The 20,085-nt window shown below is 37.4% G+C and overlaps 1 protein-coding gene across 2 annotated transcripts in view; it reads left to right on the forward strand.

Moving 5' to 3' along the window:
- Window positions 1-20,085, forward strand: part of LOC134529569 (tetratricopeptide repeat protein 28) — a 221,506-nt gene that overhangs the window by 21,278 nt on the left and 180,143 nt on the right. For both annotated transcript variants that reach the window (XM_063363794.1, XM_063363795.1), the window contains exons 2-3: window positions 15,000-15,257; window positions 17,072-17,219. In XM_063363794.1, coding sequence (XP_063219864.1) covers window positions 15,000-15,257; window positions 17,072-17,219 — 406 coding nt within the window. The remainder of the gene's footprint in view (window positions 1-14,999; window positions 15,258-17,071; window positions 17,220-20,085) is intronic.

The raw sequence follows: 20,085 nt of genomic DNA on the forward strand, positions 1-20,085 counted from the left end.
TGGTCAAATATGTGAGGTTTATGTTACATTCGTCCAAAAACATTTTTCTGTGACAGCAACTGTAGTGTTTGATGGTTATGACAAGTTAACCACTAAAGAGGAAGAGCGAAGGCGGCGTTCTGCAGGGAGGTCTTCCACCGATATTTCAATAGCTGCTAACAATGTTGTTACATCGACGCAAATGGACTTTCTGAGGAATGGCCATAACAAAAATGGGCTCATCAAATTATTAGTAACTTATTTTCTAACTTCAGGTCATCATGCAATTCAGTGCTCAGGAGATGCTGATACCACTATAGCAGCTATTGCTCTTCAGTATTCAACAAGCTGTTGTGTAAAAGTAATAGCTACTGATACAGACACCCTTGCGATGTTGACTGCGAGGTTAGAAGATGCACACATTGAAATTGTCCATCCACCCTCAAGCAAGACAACAGGAAAGATTTACAGTATATCAGATATTCAGCAGGACATTGGTGAAATGAAAAACTATGTTTTGTTTTGTCATGTTATGTCAAGTTACGATACAACTGAATTAATATTTTTCGCACAGCAGTCGTGATATGCAGATTTCGACACTTACGCCCTCATTTCCTTAAAAAAGTATGAAGCCGGCATCTGAGAGATGGGGACTTTTTAGGATCAATTTTTAACACCCAAAGGAACGTCTGTGCCAAATTTAAAACCTGCATTATTTTTATTTCTGGTAAAATGCTATAGTCAATATTAACCTAAATTGCTCAAAAACCCATTGTTGTGCAGTAGTTCCTTGTAATCCCTAATATGTCAGTCAATTATTATCGCATAGGGTAGAGTGGGGGAATTCCGATCACTTAAGCAAGATTGTCCATATTATGACAATTTGTTACGGAATGGAGGTGTAAAACAGAATATATATTCTCCTATATTATGACTTGACTTGTGGGTATTAGAAATAAAGAAATTGTTATTGGTTTGGGAAAAAAGTTTTTTTAATAAGTCATATGTTTGGTCGGAATTACCCCGACGTTTGGGTAATTCCGATCATTTATATTCACCAATATATTTAAATTATTTTGGACATATGGCTGTCACTTAACTAATACTTAAAGCACAAATAAATGCATAGCACACTACAAGCAAATGAATTAAAATATGTTGTGTGAAAAAAAATTGTTCAGACAAAATAAAAATTATGTAAATTATAGCTGATAAAATCAACTCTTAAGTGATTGGTATTTATGACTTCCAATAGTCACAAATATAATTGTCTGGTGTATCAAAACCAGTGCACTCTGCATGAGCCCACTCTGAACACGAAGTGCACCTATACCAAAGTTCATTGTCATGTCCTTCATCTCCACAAAGAATGCAAAAGTCTTTGGCATTGCTTATTGTTGGTTCTATGTCATCACAAGGATCAGCAACTGCATCATCTTCTGAGGAACTAACTGGAAGTATCTTTTTATGACTGTTTCTTTTTTGGCCGGGAATCTGGGCCTAATTCTCCATGAAGTCCTTTCTTCTTTCTTATTCAAACTTTTTTTTTTGCAACAGCCCTTTTTGCCCTAGCATCTTCAAGACATTTATTTTGCGGAGTTGAAGTTAGGATCTGAGAATGCAATTTTTTCTTCTAGGCCTTGTCTTTGACTCTATTGCGACCCGAGAAATTATTTTTGGCACTGGAGCCACATCCTGGAAAGAACACGAAGGACCAGCACAACTGGAATGTGTAAAATCCATATTGGGCGAGACAATTCTGTTCCCAGTAGTTGAACTTGAAATAAAAGGAGAAGTGACAGTGGTAACATTTTCAATTCCTCCTTCTATGATAGACCTATCCACTCTTGCAGGTTACTGGGAAAGAATTCCTCTTCAGAAAAAATATCTGGATCTAGAGGGAAAATTTCAGTTTTCCGAAAACCATTGACTGCCTTCTCAATTGTTGCTACCTTCATAAACGCAATGTTAAAGAGTCCTGAAAGTTCATCTGGACTGAGTTTTTCGTGGGGATGATTTACCATCCATCTTCTGCATGCTTCGTGGTAGGCCTTCTTCAGCGGTGCATAGAAAGCAACATCCAAAGGCTGCATTCAATGGGATGTTTGTGGAGGCAGAGACAGCATGATTATTCCATTGTGATGACAAAATTCATATGACTCGTGAGATATGTGGCTGGAATGGTTGTCCAGAACAAGCAATACTGGATTGTTAGGATCTGGTTTACAAAAGGCACTGAAATGTTTTAGCCATGCTAAAAATAGTTCCTCGTTTATCCAGCCTGACTTCGAACACTGATACAAAGAACCTGGGGGACCATCTGTGATTTCGGCACTTACGCCCTTATTGCCTTAAAAAAGTATGAAGCCGGCATCTGAGAGATGGGGACTTTTTAGGATCAATTTTTAACACCCAAAGGAACGTCTGTGCCAAATTTCAATTTTTTTTTTTTTTTTGTTTGCTCGATTTTTCCCCTAAAATGCCTGGGCTATAAGTTTTAAACATTATAATATGGGTGGTAAATAAACCTACACATGTGTAGATCTCATTTACTATTCACTGTTATTTAGAATGTGTTTCTATATTAACTTGCGGTAAATTATACTATCTTGTTTTTACTTGTAAAATTAACTCTGTTTATTTTTGCACCTTACATAATATATCTTTGAAACTTGTAACTTAAGTTACTTTGCCCATACGTTTATTTCAATCAGTTTTCGTGTATTTAATAAAATGTAGAAGTAACTTTTAAATACATCTTTCATTGTGTGAAAAACGCTAGGCGTTAGTTATTCGCGCGACAATTTTTCACCCAGTGTAGGCCGACTTGTTTACTTGGAAAGGAGGGCTCCCTCCCCGGCAGACTTCTCTCTCCTGCCCTGGGGGTGCCGCACAGCTAGTACGACTTTCATGCTCCATATTATGTCTGTTGTACTTTTTAACAGATTAAAGCGGCTTAGCCCACCCATTCACGTTAGTTTATACAGTTTACATTTATTTTTGATAAATGTTTCGTTGGGTGCATGGTTACACGATTTGTTGATTAAGTTCTGTAAAGTTACAATTACGCCTAACAAAAGCTGTATGTAAAAATTTGTTAGAGACTTGACAATGACTGTTATTGTTGTTATTATTATTAGGTACGTATATAGTCTTAATAACAGCTTCAAATTATTATTGTTATGATTATGTACATCGTCATAATAACAGCTTCATATTCTAATGTTAAATGCATAATCATTTAAAAAAAAAAAATCTTTTTGTAACAAACATTCTACAGGCGTAGGTAGTTTCGAAGTAACTATTCTTCTGGAAATATTTTTGAAACTTCTATAAAATCCTAGAGCATTTTAAGAACTTAATGTAGCTGACATAAATACCTATCTGTTCGCCAATCTTCAAAAAGGATTGGTGTAACATATTCTCATATTACATGAAGCGAAAATATTTTGAATGTTTTTAACTTAATGTCTTAAAGATATTCATAATATGTCTACTAAGGTAGTCATTAAATTATTTTTGATTTTCAAACACTTTTTTTTTATATCTTACACTAATGTCATATAATTTTTTTTCGGACAAAGGTTTAAGATAATCTTAAGATTGTTATTAATAAATTCCAACGAAATTGATACTAAAAAAATAATATGTATTTCAATACTTTCTTGGTGATATTTTTGTGTAGAATCAATGATGACTATTTAATGTGTTAAAAAAAACAGGAATAATTAATTGATTCACTTACTATTTTATTACTGCATTGTTGTACCGGAACGTGGCGCACACGTGCTTTTCAAATATGATATATTATAAATCTTACAGTTAACATCACTTTTGAATGTTAACCCAGTCCATCTGTTATTATTACCACATTTCTACAGCAATAATTAAATAAAGTTGAATTAAAAAACTAAATATAAGAAATTGTTCGAATTTTACATTCATTTTGATATCAGTTATTTGTAGGGACCGGAAAAATTCGCGGTTTCAATGGCCTTTAGGATAGACTGCACATTCTCCTGTACACTCGGGCAAATAACGCAAGTTCATTGGCTGCTGACTTGTAAGTCGTCTCAGCTGGTTTGTCTGATTTGCTGTTAAAGTTTTCTTTTAGTTTATTAAACTAATTTATTTTTTGATGGAATATATCCTATGTCCTTTCTGTACCCCTGACAACGTGTATGCAAAATTTAATGATTTGTTGAGTAGTTAAGGCGTGAAAGCGTAACAAACAAACAATCAAAATCAAATTCGCATTTATAATATTAGTAGGATGAATAAATAAAAGTGCTAATTGAACGGAACAGGCCGGTGTTTATTTTTCATAGTCGTTTACCTATATTTGTTAAGTCATTGACATTTCTGTCAATGAAATTAGATATGTGCCTCCCGAAATCAGATACTAAAATAAAAAAAGTTAATTTAGTTTTGTTTATGAATAGGTTGAACGAATATTTATGCTTGTGTACACGAGCACAGCGACTGCTTGTTGTCGACGGAAATGTTTGCAGGTTGTACTGTATGGCTTGTCATTGTGATGCCTCAGTGGGGCGCCTGAGATCCCGGAATCAAGGTCGTAGGGTCTTTGGAGAAGAATACCTGAAATGTGCTGGGGTGGGGTGTGGCAGGAAACCCGTGCGTCACTGGAGAAGGGGAGAGAAGTTGCCAAGTGGTGGGGGAATAATTTAAGGGCAAACGGATTCTCAAGACAAAGGACAGAATAAAACTTGCGCAGATTTTCGTGCTGGTTTGTATGAAATATAATTTGAGTATTCACAAACACAAAATATTAAAAAAAACGCAATACATTCTCCTTGAGTTCTATGGGGAAATAAATTCTTGTTTAGTTAAAGTGTTCCAAGTTACTTCCAAAATTAAACCTTCACATTAAATAATGTTATAAAAATCTGCAGTTTTTCACTTTTTACTATCGTATTCTAACACATAAAATTTTTTCACCCGTTCAGATAGTACAACAAGCTTTGAGAGATGTACGTGTACTCTTACAAGGAGGGGCCATCCATAAATTATGTCACACGAATCATGATTTTTTGCCCCCACCCCCACCCGGGACTCGTCACAGATGGTGTGACGTCACAAATTTTCCAACTTTACATATTGAACTAATTTAATTAAAACAGCAGTTTTAAAATTATTTTTAAATTCATTAAAAATGTTTTAAACAAAATATCATTAAATCAAACATTTCTTAAAATTGACAAAACAAAAAACTACTTACAGAATGAATAACTAATAATTATATCAATGAAAGATACAAAAGTCAATCATCTTGTGTCCATGGACTCTGAACCCACTCCTCTATATTGCTTATCACTGGCATAGCAGGCATTTCGTTCTCATTTTGGTTGTTAATGTCAGGAACTCAGAGGCCATTTGTCGTTCAACTCTGTTGAATGCACTTCTTCCCGGAGCGTTTGTGGCGGGAGTGCGTCATTTGCCCTACAGGCGTTTGCCCTAAACGCATTTTCGAAGCATATTCTCGCATTCCTCATTCCAAACGGCGTTTGCCTTAAAATCGTTTGCCCTAAAGGCGTTTGTCCTAAAGTCGTTTGCCCTACAGGCGTTTGCCCTACAGGCGTTTGCCCTTAAGGTGTTTGCACAAAATGTTTGATAATCACATTCGGACCAAGCTCCGGCATTTGCCCTAAAGGCAATTGCCCTAAAAGAAGTTTTTGACAGTCGTTTGCCCTACAGGCGTTTGCCCTAAAAGTTTCCGAATTTTCAATAATTCGAAAATGAATGCTTGCCAGCGTTCGCCCTACAGTCGTTTGCCCTAAAGGCATTTGCCCTAAAGTCGTTTGCCCTACAGGCGTTTACCCTACGAACCTTTTCGAAGATAGATGTTCTTACGTGTGTCGCCCCTGTTGACAAATGTTGGAACCATTCTCCAAATGAGTACAAAGTACAAAATTTACAAATTAAATGGCAGCACATACGGTTTGCTTTCCCAACGTTGAAGTCTAAGAATGCAGCTGTTAATTAAACCTTACAACAGATGGTGCGCCAATCTCAGTGACTGGATTGTATTTTTTAAATCATTTTTTTAACAGAGAGGTTGATGTAATATTTTCCCATGTGTGTGTGTGTGGGGGGGGGGTTGTTAACTAGCGAACGAATTAACTTAATTTAATATTGCTGCTATATATAAAAATAAGCGTTAACAAAAGGAGCTCACAAAATTGTATTACCCTTGCCTTCTGGAATTTTCACTTAAAGTCATCCTAAAAACGATGACCCTAAAATAATTTAAGGCAGAGGATTATGCATATGCATTTATAAAAACATTTTTAGTGTTTAAAAGTTACTGTTAAAATAGCCTCCGAGACCTTCATGCCTATTTTCAATTTTTATATAACATGTGCCTAACTGAATCTGTCGTTTTATTAATATGTTTGTAGAATGCGGTGAAAATACTTCCATCGAGAGAGTGCATATTTTGCTAATTCGCCCAGATCATCTATAGCTTAACCCCTAATAAGTTTTATGGGAACAAGTGAAGTAGGTATAATAAAAGACTGATTTAATGTGTGACAGCCAATGAAATGTACAACTTTTCAAAATGCATTTAATCATATCATCCATATTGCCACAATATTTGAATGAATGTCATAGGTATGAGTGTAAACTAGGAACGATTTTGATATGTCGTGGAATGTACAATAATGAATTACGTAAAAGTATAATACACAAAGAAAGATCATTAAATATAACTCTGTTTCATATGCTAATGAATCAGCATATTCGCAAAAAAAAAGTGCAATTTTAGTTAACATATTTTCAAAACAATTAAACAAACAGAATTTACTGGAAAATATGTTATTCATAACTTAGTAGGAGCAAGTGACGTCTATTCATCATCACCTATGTTTAATAAATAAATACGTTATTTGTTATTTTTGTTTTGACTCATTGCTATGTACATGCTGTGCTGAAAGACTATTACTTCTAGATTTCAATGACAGTTTTTCTTGAGCGCGCGGTGTATGCCATGTCTACGTGTCGTCTTTGAAATCGTACAAATGACTTGTAGTTTTTATTAGTTTAGTTTCATATTTTGACATGGTTAATGAATCAAAACAAAACATCAATTTGTATACAACCTCAGTACACATAACATGGTAATTGTATGGTTTCTCAGCCTTATTTATAGTTATATGCGATTACGTAAGGGAAAAGGTGTTTTCGTGTATGCTGCTGAAAGAATTCACTCCTTAAAATTTTATTTATGTGCTATGTGATAAATGCCCCATTGTGATACTTATGTAGGCCCTACCCAGCAGCCTAGTATCGTGAGCTGGGGCGGTTTAGCATTGAGCTTGAAACCATTGTCAACAAATCCCACTCGCAGAAAGCAGTTTTTATTTCGTTCTTATTCATGGACACTATTACTAAAATTATTTATTACCGCGAATTGTAATTTTTTTATAAGTATACATAAAGGTTTTTAATTTTTTAATAAGACATTTTTTTGTGACAGATATCTCAAAGAAAACAAAACCAGTAATTCGGTAGAATTCTATACGAGCCTCGTTGCCAAATTTAATGGACGCAAAATAATAAATTACCTACACATAGACACAGCGTAAATGTTACATGGCAGGACAAGATTCAAGAAAGGTTTAGCTTGGGAGAAGAGTCCTTTAAAAAAAATGTCAGGTAGGAGCCCTGGTTCAATACACAAGAAAGTCAATCGTAAAAAGATTCGACACTGCACAACCCGGCGTAAACTGGCTTACCAAGAAGATAGTCGGATGAAACTAAAACGGCGTGAACTCCAATCGACTAAACCAAATGTTAACTATGGATCCTCATCAGGGCAAGCTACGGATGTACAAGGGTGTGATCTTCCTGAAAATGAACTATTAAGTAAGTGTGAACATTACATCGCGTCACTGCAAGTCACTTTGGAAGAAGGAAGGAATATTGTGTAACAAACAATAATGCATACAATCCCGCAAGGAAAGTCGTTCTGTGTGCGGTGGACTAAAGTCACATTATTATTATTGAGAAATACCATTACATATCTTCATTATTTTATTTTGGGAATATAAGTGGAATCCACTATGGGAATATGGGAAATATTAAGGATAAATTCAGGGTTTTCTTTCGCTTAAAACAGAGCGAACAGTCAACTCTGGAAAGGCAGCCCATCAGGATATTACGAACTGTATGCGTACAAAGAAAAACCTGAAAGGCGGCCTTTCCGATAGGGCACAATTCAGGGTTTTCTTTCGCTTAAAACAGAGCGAACAGCCAACTCTGGAAAGGCAGCACATCAGGATTTTACGAACTGTATGCGTACAAGGATAAACCTGAAAGGCGGCCTTTCCGATGGGGCACAATTCAGGGTTTTCTTTCGCTTAAAACAAGGCGAACAGCCAACTCTGGAAAGGCAGCCCATCAGGATTTTACGGACTGTATGCGTACAAGGAAAAAACCTGAAAGGCGGCCTTTCCGATGGGGCACAATTCAGGGTTTTCTTTCGCTTAAAACAAGGCGAACAGCCAACTCTGGAAAGGCAGCCCATCAGGATTTTACGAACTGTATGCGTACAAGGAAAAACCTGAAAGGCGGCCTTTCCGATGGGGCGAAATTCAGGGTTTTCTTTCGCTTAAAACAGAGCGAACAGCCAACTCTGGAAAGGAAGCCCATCAGGATTTTACGAACTGTATGCGTACAAGGAAAAACCTGAAAGGCGGCCTTTCCGATGGGGTGAAATTCAGGGTTTTCTTTCGCTTAAAACAGAGCGAACAGCCAACTCTGGAAAGGCAGCCCATCAGGATTATACAAACTGTATGCGTACAAGGAAAAAACCTGAAAGGCGGCCTTTCCGATGGGGCGAAATTCAGTGCCCACAACGATCTAACGAAAACTAAAAATTTCTGAAAGGGAGCCTTTCCGATGGGGCACAATTCAGGGTTTTCTTTCGCTTAAAACAAGGCGAACAGCCAACTCTGGAAAGGCAGCCCATCAGGATTTTACGGACTGTATGCGTACAAGGAAAAAACCTGAAAGGCGGCCTTTCCGATGGGGCACAATTCAGGGTTTTCTTTCGCTTAAAGCAAAGCGAACAGCCAACTCTGGAAAGGCAGCCTATCAGGATTTAAATAATTGTGTGTGTGCTCGAAAAAATCTGAAAGGCGCCCTTTCCAATGGGGCGCAATTCAGCGTCCCCACACATTTTACACACAAACTGTTATCTTCGTCTGGTGTTTTTTGCTGCTCCAATATTTTAATTGTATTTTTTTATGTTTCTTCTTATTTTAATTGTATTTTCTTTGTTTTTCCATATTGTAGACACGGTAGAGCGGCTAAGTCCAAAGCGTCTTCCAACATCACTGATCTTTTCTCCCGCCTCTATTGAGCATATTAATAAAACTTTCGTCAATACACAAAGATTTGCGTTTACTCGCCATGTTTACAGTTCAAAAGTCTGTATGCAACTGCGATAATGATAACGTGTAACAACTTGACAAAGTCTAGTGACAGAGGTAAACATGTGCAAGTTCACCATACAAAAACAAAAGACAAAATTTCTTAGAATCTCCGGTACGTCAGTCGAAGTAAACACATGCTAGATAATATACAACAAAACAGCGAACAAAAGAACGTACACAGCTGCAGTTCTTATCAACTTTGGCTACTTAGAAAGTACTGCTTAATGATTAATAATGCCGTATTGTTGTCATTAAATAGAGTGATGGTGACGTTATATAGAGTGTATTATTGTATTGAAAACAAGGTAAACAACCAAAGTCAAGCAATTTCGATGTTTTAAGGAGTTTGTCGTTAAATTGAGTGACGTTATAAATAGTTTATACTGTACTTGCAATTTTCATCCTTTCAGAATAAAGTCGAGCATAAAAAAATCTCGAAATGTGGCCCCCTGGAACCTGGGCCCTGGAGATTTACCCCCATGCCCCTCTGGTTCAATGGCCCTGACACTCATAGACGGTTTTGGTGGTTTGGGGGGGGGGGGCATAGGGATTACGTGGCCCCTCCCTCCCAGATGCTTAAAAATTGACAAGGTGTTTAATACGGTCCCACTAAAATTATGGTTGTTACGAGCCTTGTGCCCCCTTCCCAGAAAAAACCGTTGCCCCCCCCCCCCCCCCCCCCCCCCCCGTCCCAAAATAAAAGAATCCTGGATCCACCCTTGCTGGCACTCACATACTTGCCAACTTGTACGATTTACCCGTAAAATGTACGGAAAATCGTGTTATTGTACAATTGTACGGCCATATCTGTTATTTTACTGGTTATGAGACATTTTACACTATTTAAATAAATTTGGAAGTTTTTGGTATCGTATCACAGACGGGACGTCAAGGTAAAACAAAAAAAAAAATCATCCGTTTCTCCATTGCCTACTACAAGCCAATCATTGCGCAGGTTCATTGGTTTGTTTACCTTTTGGGCTCTGGCTGTTGGGTATCTGTAGGCTGTTTGTTTGCAGACTTTGAATTAGTATGCAAAATGGCAGTGTTTTTGTTTGGATAAAAATTTTAAAGTTATATAATCCATTGTTTTATTTAGCTCTCATAAAATCTACTGCTTAGTGCTACATGAATAATTATTTAGAGATGCGTGTGTTGTAATTACATTTGTGGCATCAGTACGAACATATTAATGTTTGTTATATGAGCAGGAAAACCAAGCAGTACTTTCAGGCATTCAGAGCCGTGTATGTGCAAGAGTTTCTTTATATTATAAAGGTAGTATGTATATGTACTTTCTGTATGGTTTGTTTAGTGATATCAACATTGTCTACGACGGGAAAAAAATTATTAAAAATCATGGCAAAACCACGAAAACACTACAGTAATATGCAAAATGGTGACGAAAACAAGCAAATTCAGAATTATTTGTGAAAACTGAAAGCGTGGATAGTGCCGTCATTATAAGCGAGTGTTCGCGAATTTTATTGTCAAACATAACCTGCTAAGAAAGCAACTGCAGCATCACTCAAGCATTTCCCTTAAGGATAAAATAGTACAAAAGTGTTGTAAATAAGTTTATATATTTTAGTACACACCTAGATATGAACAGATGAATTGAGTGCAGGTGATGATGGGTGCAATATTGTGTAAAGTACTATTAGAAGATGTGTGTGAACTATGAAATTTACAAACCAGATTTTTCAGGTCATTTATTTTTTATTTTTTTTTTCTCAAAATATTTTGATTTTGATAGATATTAAAAAATGTACAAAAATAGTAATATTCCAGGTTTAATTGTAGAACAAACAAATTGCCATGTTTGATTTACGGTAAAATTAACCATTTAAATTTTTATACTGGATTGGGAATTTCAAAATCTGGCAAGTATGCACTCATTATTGTATAGGCCTACATGAGTTTAGTAAATAGTGTTAACATTTGGGCTCACCAACATTAATGTAGACATTTTAAACTGACTATAACTTCTCAGTAAATATTTAAAAAATTTGCATTTTCTAATGTACGCGTGTTAGAAGTTATACTTCTTTTTGATTTAATACACTAATATATTTTGAAATTAATTGTTACAAAAATAATAGCAGAAAAATATTTTACGACACACTTGATTTAGAGTTTATTATATGTGCACTTTGGCCAGTCTTAACACAGAGAAAATTCATCCTTCATTTAGGAGAAAAAAAATATTTTTTTTTTTCATGATCAGATGCAGACATATTTTTTCTTTAATTTTGAATATCAAGTGTGCAACATTTCATCAAGAAGTAGCCAAATTATGATATAAGAGGGTGGGCTCGAGAGATGGAGGTACTTTTTTTTTTTAAAATCAGATATAAACAGTAATTTTCCCCATATTTTGAAAATCAAGCATGCAAAATTTTATCAAGTTGTACCAAAATTCTGCTTTAAAATGTGGGGAAAAGCGGATGAAGACAGTTAAGTTTTATTATTTTTAATATTAAGTGTTCAAAACTCCTTAAATAAGTAATAAAAGTTTGTTTACGATGTGAAAGACGGATGGGGAAGGTTTTTTCAAAATCTCTCGTATAACTAGAACTGGATAATTTTTTAAAAATCAGTTGTACACAGAATTTTTTTTACTTATTTTGAATGTCAGGTGTGCAAAATTTCATAAAAAAGAACCAGAACTCTGATTTAAGGGGTGAGAAAGTAGGATGGGAATGATTTTTTGAAATCAGTTGTAAACAGAAATTTTCAACTTATTTTAAACGTCAAGTGTGCAAAATTTTATCAAGTAGTACCAAAATTCTGCTTTATAATATGGGGAAGTGTTTGGGATGTTTTTAAAACTCTTAAGTGGACAGGGGGATGGGGCTAGGTTAGTTTTAAAATCAGATATAGACATAAATTTTCCTCTTATTTGGGACATCGGGTGTACAAAATTTTACTAAGTATTTCACAATTCTGCTTTAAGGGTGGAAAAATGAGGATGTGGATGGTTTTTTTTTTTAAATCAGGTTCATCCAGTAATTTCATTTTTATTTTGAACATCGAGTGTACAAAATTTTCCTCTAAAAGTACCAAAATTCTGCTTTAAGGGGTGGGAATGGGGAATCGAGTGGTTTTTCAAAATTTCATGTAGACAGTGACCTTCCTCTATTTTAGAAATTAGTTTTAGACAGTAATTTTCACCTTATTTTGAACATTAATTTAGCAAAATTTCATCAAGTAGTACCAAAGTTTGGTTCTAAGGAGTGGGTTAGAAAAATGGGGGTGGTTATTTTAAATCTCAGGTAGACAGTGACCATCTTGTTTCGAAGGTCAGTTGTGCAAAATTTCATCAAGCTCAGAGCAAAAATTGTAGTACGTATTGTTTAAAACAACAAACAAACTCTTATTTATGTATATAGATATGTACATATATCCCAATCACTCACGTCTATAGTGTTTGTAAGATACATTTTTAATATATATAAAATAAAGTTATATGCCTACCAAATTGAGCTAACTAAACTGGACTGAGCTATGTATTTAAAGATATTATAAGAATTAGTTAAAAAAAATTACAAGTAATAATATACTTTTTTTAAATTATAGTGTAAGAATGTAACTATAAGTTTGTTGTACAAAAAAGTTCAAAAAAGTTTGCCTATGATGGGATTCAAACCAGGAAACCTGACATTATTAACTTTGCATGTGGCCATGGAACTATTAGTCACTATGAGAGATGATTAAGAATATTAGAATATTAATGGTTGATTTTAAGGTATTTTTAAAGTTCTGATTATTTATTTTTATATCTATAATTGTTTATAAAATGTATTCAAGGATAGTTTTGCTGTCACAAAGATTTACTTGGCAAACCAGTACGGTTAGTACATTCCTCCATGTTCATGAAAGTGAATATATTGAGGTTAATGCTGCCACATGCAGTCGGCTCTATGGACGACTTGAGCTCATGGGCGTATGTGCATTATAGACTTCTTTTTGTTCAACTTCCTTCTTTGGTGCATGCCCAATCTTTCCATTTACATTGATTGCTAAAATTTCACTCTCAATACACCTGTAGAAGTATAACTTCAATAAAACACTTTTGATTATGGTAATTCTAATTTAGACTGAAAATTTCATAGCACCAAACCAACAATCATGCTAGAAATAGAAAATCGCCATACCTTATACTGAATTTACCACATTCCTTTGAGTTAGCAGTTTATTCAGTACCCAACAAGCATTTTTCTTCTGTTACTGAGTTTATGCCTGCTTTGTTCATATTATCTGGTGCTGATTATAATATATAGAAACTCTTGCACATACACGGCTCTGAATGCCTGAAAGTACTGCTTGGTTTTCCCGCTCATATAACAAACATTAATATGTTCGTACTGATGCCACAAATGTAATTACAATACACGCATCTCTAAATACCTATTCAAAGCTAATTTTTCCTGACAGTAATGATGGAAAATAGTTATCACTGTGTATGTGGATCAAGTATTGTATTTTCACTGCAGTTGGGATGATATTACTGTAATTTTAGATTTAGTATAAGTTTGTTTATGGTGGGAAAGTGGGATGGGGTGGTTTATGAATATGCATACTTAAAAAGTGAAAATAAATGTAAATTATTAGAAGTAGACATAAGGCCGTGAATGAATCAATATGCTAGTCATAGGCCCAACTTGTTTGTTCTAGCGAACTTGACATTTGGGATAGTGCATGTTGGCTTAAATAATGAAGATACAAATTCAGTTTGCTTTTCAATGTATTCACTGCTCCACCTGCACTGGCTAGTGTTTTGCAGTGTGATTACATGTTCATGTGCTGACTAGCAAGGCCTTTTCACAGTGAAGCGGGCCAATGTGGGCCTGATTCTGGCGGCTCATTGTGTCCATGACTGCCACCTGAATGCTTGCCCTAACATGCCAAGAGCCCAGTTGTTTGCTGTATTGAAGTAATAGTCAATATTACCCGCTATTTGATGCAGTATTTACGGACTTTCATTAACTATTCTGGCCATTTAGACAAGACTCAACTGTTTGAGTTGGCACTAGCTAATAATTCGCACCTAAAACACTTCTTGTCAAACATTTGACAACAAACTTAAGCTGTAATTTTAAGCAACTGTTAATAATAATAATAATAATATTTTCAGCTTTCGCTGTTATTTATTATCAACTGAATTATATATAGTTAGTTTGAAAATGTATGCACTGTGGAAATCATTAAACAAACTCTGCCATGAATGACAAACTCACAAACCTTTGCACATAGTTCCATGTCTCCTACATGTGACCAGATCTGTCACCTTTTTTTTGTACAGCTTTGACACTGGAGGAGAAAGCGAATGCCTGCCAAGTGTGTCTCACCTTGTGATGTCAAGAAAATCAAAGCATTCTGTGTCCATTTAAAAACACTTATTTAAATTAACACTTATTTTAAACCAAGAAGTGTTTTTAATAAAATACATGACATGCGTGTTCCCAATCTTAATCTGAGAAGGCTAGGTTTATATTTTGTAGATGTATGAAAGAAATATTATTTGGTTGATGCCTATTATATGTGTATGTTTGGTTTCAGGTGGAACCTGAAGGGACATGTGAGCTCCCAGCTGCCAGTAAGGCTCTGTTTTTGGATAAGGTGCGACAGTCAAATGCTGCTTGCCAGAGTGGTGATTTCGCAACAGCAGTGACTCTTTACACAGATGCCATACAGCTGGATCCAACCAATCACATCTTATACTCAAATCGATCAGCAGCACTAGTCAAGATGGGCCAGTTTGCTCAAGCGCTCCAAGATGCTATTCGAGCGAGAGAACTGAACCCCAAGTGGCCAAAGGTATTAGTAGCTTTTAAATTTTTTAATTGTTTTGATCATAAGACCATATGAACATGTTTGAATTCTTGCCCAATTCAAACAACAGGGGCACTACTTTGTAAATAGGGCTACTGGTGTAGTCTTTGTGTAACTGTAAATTTCATTTTTTTTGTTGATAAAAGCACAATTAAGTGTATACTGATTAGCCAATCTTTATGTGTAGTTAGAACAATCCATTACTTATTTTTGAACTCGAGATATTTTTGTCTGCCAGATCAGACTCATACCATTGTGCAGCATTTAGTAGGTTATGAAAGTGACATTAGGCATGAAAAAATTCAGTCACATAAGGCCCCCCCCCTCCCCTAAAATAATGAAAAATTCATTTTTTTTTGTAATTAAAATACAGTAGACTTCCAATAATCCGGGTGCGGATTATCCAGTTTGTGGATTAACGTGCCATATTTAACTTTATTAAACCATTAAAACAAAAATAATTTTTGACTTTATTTCTGTACACACACAATGGCAGTGGCACTTGTGTAGCACTAAATACAATACAAAGAATTAATAATGCAACAAATTAGTAATGAAACAAATTTATAATTTGATGAATCAACAAACAATATTTTTCTTTTCCTCAATAGCTATTATTCACTTCCTTCATTGTTAATTATTTCCGATGACGCCCAAGCGTTCAAAAAATGTTTATATTCTGCCATCCTGCATGTCAACAGCACCTCTGGAGAGAAAAGCCAGAAGCTTTTAGCGCCAGTTTACCTTGCGCCACTAGGATGCGCTAGTGGCAAATCATAGCAGACACACATTTGGTAAACAACAGAGTCTGGAATTACTTTAATAGGTTAAATAACCATTTTAATAATAGAAAATGGTAAGTTTGCTTTTGAAATTCTTATTAGAACTGAAATATATCTCCCATATCAATAACATTATTATTTGGTCACTCAGAAATGTGGGTTGGTTCCAAAATAGGAAAAAAAATGTTATGTCCACACCCTATTATGTAAACAATGCCATACATAATTTTTTAAATTTAATTTTAGGTTGATTAATACCTAAATGTTATCCAACATTCATTTAAATGTACTTCAAATGGATTTAGATACATATTAGTATTGTAAATTAATTTTAATGGTAGTTGAATCTTAATTAAAATGGCAGTTAGCAATCGCAGGTAGGTACCTATTTGGAAAACAAATTATTTTGATTAAAATACTCTTATGGAAAATATGCACTATGTGACTAGTGCTGTTTTGATTAGCGCTCTGTTTTACTGGAAAGAATTAGGGCGTTAATTTGAGGAACGGGTGTTACAGTTTTTATCTAGATAGTCTGAATAAATATATTTCAGTTTTACTGCAATAATCAGGAGTCTACTGAATGTTTAGATTGAGGAAATACTTGAAAATCTTAAGACATGCACTGTAGTGTAATTAAAATGAAAGTTATATTGATAATTAATGCTACACTTGAAAATAGGCTTTTGGATATATATTTTTTTTGGTTGAGCGGTTGATATAAAATCATTGACATATTTACCATAGTAATTCTCTTACAGTCACTAAGCAGATGGTTTCTTTGGGCAGAGCATGAAATAACAAGTGATGAAGCAGCTAACTCATTCATTCCAGCACGCAAGGAAATTATGAACTCTGATAAATTTAGAAATGTGATTTTTTTGACCATGCTCAAATAAATTGGCACTAATTAATTTCAGCAGTTTTTTCCCCAAAAAGTTATAATTTAAATTTATAACTGAAGGGGCAACTGTATTCGGAAGACATCTATCAACAGTTATTGTCTAAATTTTCCAGGCATACTACAGACAAGGTGTTGCACTACAGTGTTTGGGTCGCCATAGCGATGCCCTTGCTGCCTTTAGCTCTGGGCTTGCACAGGATCCAAAGTCATCTCAACTGTTAGCTGGCCTTGTTGAAGCATCCATGAAGTCTCCTCTCAGAGGTAATGTCTATTACAGTAATTAGTGTGTAACAAATTCTACAGTTCTCATTGTTTGTATGTAAATCTGGTTGTATGGTAGAATCAAGGATGTACTGTTACAAGCTAAAAATGTGTTACTGCTCTAAAACTAAATTGCCAATTTTTTTTATTGTGCCCTGGAATAAGATCAAACATTTAGATTCCAATCAACCTAAAATAAAACTAGGAGATATTGTTATATTAATTTGTATCTTAATTATTAGCATTGATAGGTACGGTGTGGCATAAATGAATGTGGCCTGTGGGTGTTCCTGCAGTTTACTGTGCACTGGTGTCCACATTAGACATTATATTCACGTGTGTTTGACTAGATGTTAGTGCATGCCTCCAAGTGAGGACTTTTCTGGTGGTATCCCTTCAATGCTGGAAGCTGTAAGCTACATGCCCGTGAAAAATGCTAAGTTATAACAGTGTGAGGCAAATAAGTAAAATTTTTTTAACTGTGCTAACTGTTTGTCATTGCCGAGATAGTGAAATGATTTGCTCACCTGTCATATCTCATACATATGCATCCTTTCAAACTGGTGTACCTACATTAGTTACGGAAGAAAGATAATTTGATGAACAGCCATCTGATAGGATCAATCTTCCATAGATGTCAGGGTATCTCATTTTTCAGTTTGGTAGCATACTGCTACTATTGATACTGTGTCAGCTATTCTACTGTTTTTTAAAGTTTTTATTTTTTAAAATTAGTTAAGCTGTCAAACTGAAAGAGAAAACATCGTATTCAGTGTGATAGAGAGTAGGAACCTAGCAGTAAATGACAGAAGCAAGTATTACAGCTTGTTGAACAATTTTAGGACTAACTAAATCACAGTAAAAATTGAATTGGAACTTAATGTAAGTCTACTTTGCCGTCACCCGAGGTCTCGGGTTCGGGACCCGGGATGAGCCCAGTGATTGCTGGCGGGGATTAATTAGTTCTTTTATTTATGAGAGGGCGCCAGGCTAGCCGTTGTGATTGCATGGGTTGTCGGCCCCAGCGTGGATCACTGGACTTGCGGCGATTATTAATTTATAAACCTTGGGCAAGGGAACAACTTTACGTGTTTACAAGAGCTTCCAAATAAAGCTGGTTCAGGCACACTGTTCTTACACGGTAAATATGATTCTTCTCCCAGAAAATTACCTGTTGCTTGTTGTGGTTGCTGGAACACTAGGGTGGATGTCACCACACACAATTGTAGTCTGTCGCCGTTAACATGCACTGTGGAGCGCAATCGGGAATGTTGTCATCCTTATCAAGACGCACAGTTATGTTCTTTTCTGCGGGACGAAGCGTCCTACCTAGGTCGCGTGCTGTTGGCTACCGCCTCACGGCAGCATCATGAACTTCCTCCGTGTGGGCCGCGTGAGAGGTGCGTTCCGCCAGCGGGATTCGGTGCTGACGGGGTGGGGACCAGGCTTTACCGCCGCAGGAGGTACGAAATCAAACCCCCCCCCCCTTCCAGGAGAAGCCCGTTCTCACCCCGTGAGCAGTACCCCACGGCGTGGTTGCACCACTAGCACTGGCAGCAGAATAGCGCTGGGGGCGCCTGGGGTGGCCGCAGCTGGTAGGGTCGCCGCAGCTGGTAGGGTCGCCTCTCGCGCTCTGTGATACCGGGCGGAGGTGTAGTTGTCCTGTTGTCCATGTTGGTATGGCTGTCTCGCCCTCTCTGGCCCGCTTGGTGGTGTGGACGCCATCGGGGCATTAGGGTTCATTACATAGTCCCGCAGTCGCATCGGGCAACAACATTTTCGCTTGGGCCTACCTACCCCCTGCTCATCTGGCTCGTCCATTCGGACACAGAACGTTGCGTCTGCGAGTGTCGCCTGGTGACCCCATCCTCCTCGGGTTAAGTGTTAGACTCAGTTTTGCTTCTGGTTCGTCAGGTTCCGTCACACAGGGGACCGTTTCAGGTGGTTGATCATCCTGTTCCTGGAGTTTCCCTGTCACCATTTCTGATATCGTGAGGCCGGAGGGGCGGGCCCTGCATTTCCGGCGCCGGCGTGGTGTGGCATTGGGGCTCGTGTCTTCCTCTCGTCTTGGCGGGGGGTCTTCCCTGATTATTCCCTCTCCTTGCTTCTTGATATCCATGGCTGGTATGTCGTCATCGGGCATTGGCTCTTCAGCAGGGTTGCTGTCCCCTTTTTCGTCTGGAGGACGCTCCCCCGGTAGCGCTGTTAGCCGTAGGTCGTCCCGGTGTATCTTACGGATACGTCGGCCCCCCCAGTTCACCAGGTAGGAAGTGGCCCCCAGACGACGTTGGACCGTATATGGGCCTCCCCATCGGGGTGCGAGTCCGGCGCAGTAACTGCGCCGAGCTGCCGTCAAGGGGTGGACTCTCGCGAACACGTTACTGCCGGCTTGTATTGTGTACGGGGGTCGTGTGGTCTGAGGGGTTATCTCTTGCGCGTAGCTGGTTTGTTGCTGTCGTGCGACCGCATGTTTGCTTTCTCGCCGCTGGTTGCGCTCCTCTGCCCCTTCTCCTGAGTGGGGTATGCTGTGGGTAGCCCACTCGCCAGGCAGTGGGAGATTACGACCCTGGACCATTTCCGCCAGGGTCATTCCAGTGGCGTCGTTCAAGCGACTCGACACAGAATAGTGCATCAGCAACGTGGCGGTCCCACTGGGCGTGGTCATCGCCGAGCTGTAGCCGCAGCTGTACCTTCAGCTCCTGGTTCCTGTGCTCAGTGGGGTTCGCCCTTGGGTGGTAGGCGAGCGACGTGCATCTTCCTACACCAGTTCTTCCATTGGGCTCCCAGGAACTGGCTACCATTGTCCGTGAGGGCGGATTCCGGGTAGCCCCACCGAGGCAGAAACTCACGGGTTAGGATGTCTATG

Source organism: Bacillus rossius, chromosome 2 (assembly GCF_032445375.1).
Source record: "Bacillus rossius redtenbacheri isolate Brsri chromosome 2, Brsri_v3, whole genome shotgun sequence".
Taxonomy (NCBI): domain Eukaryota; kingdom Metazoa; phylum Arthropoda; class Insecta; order Phasmatodea; family Bacillidae; genus Bacillus; species Bacillus rossius.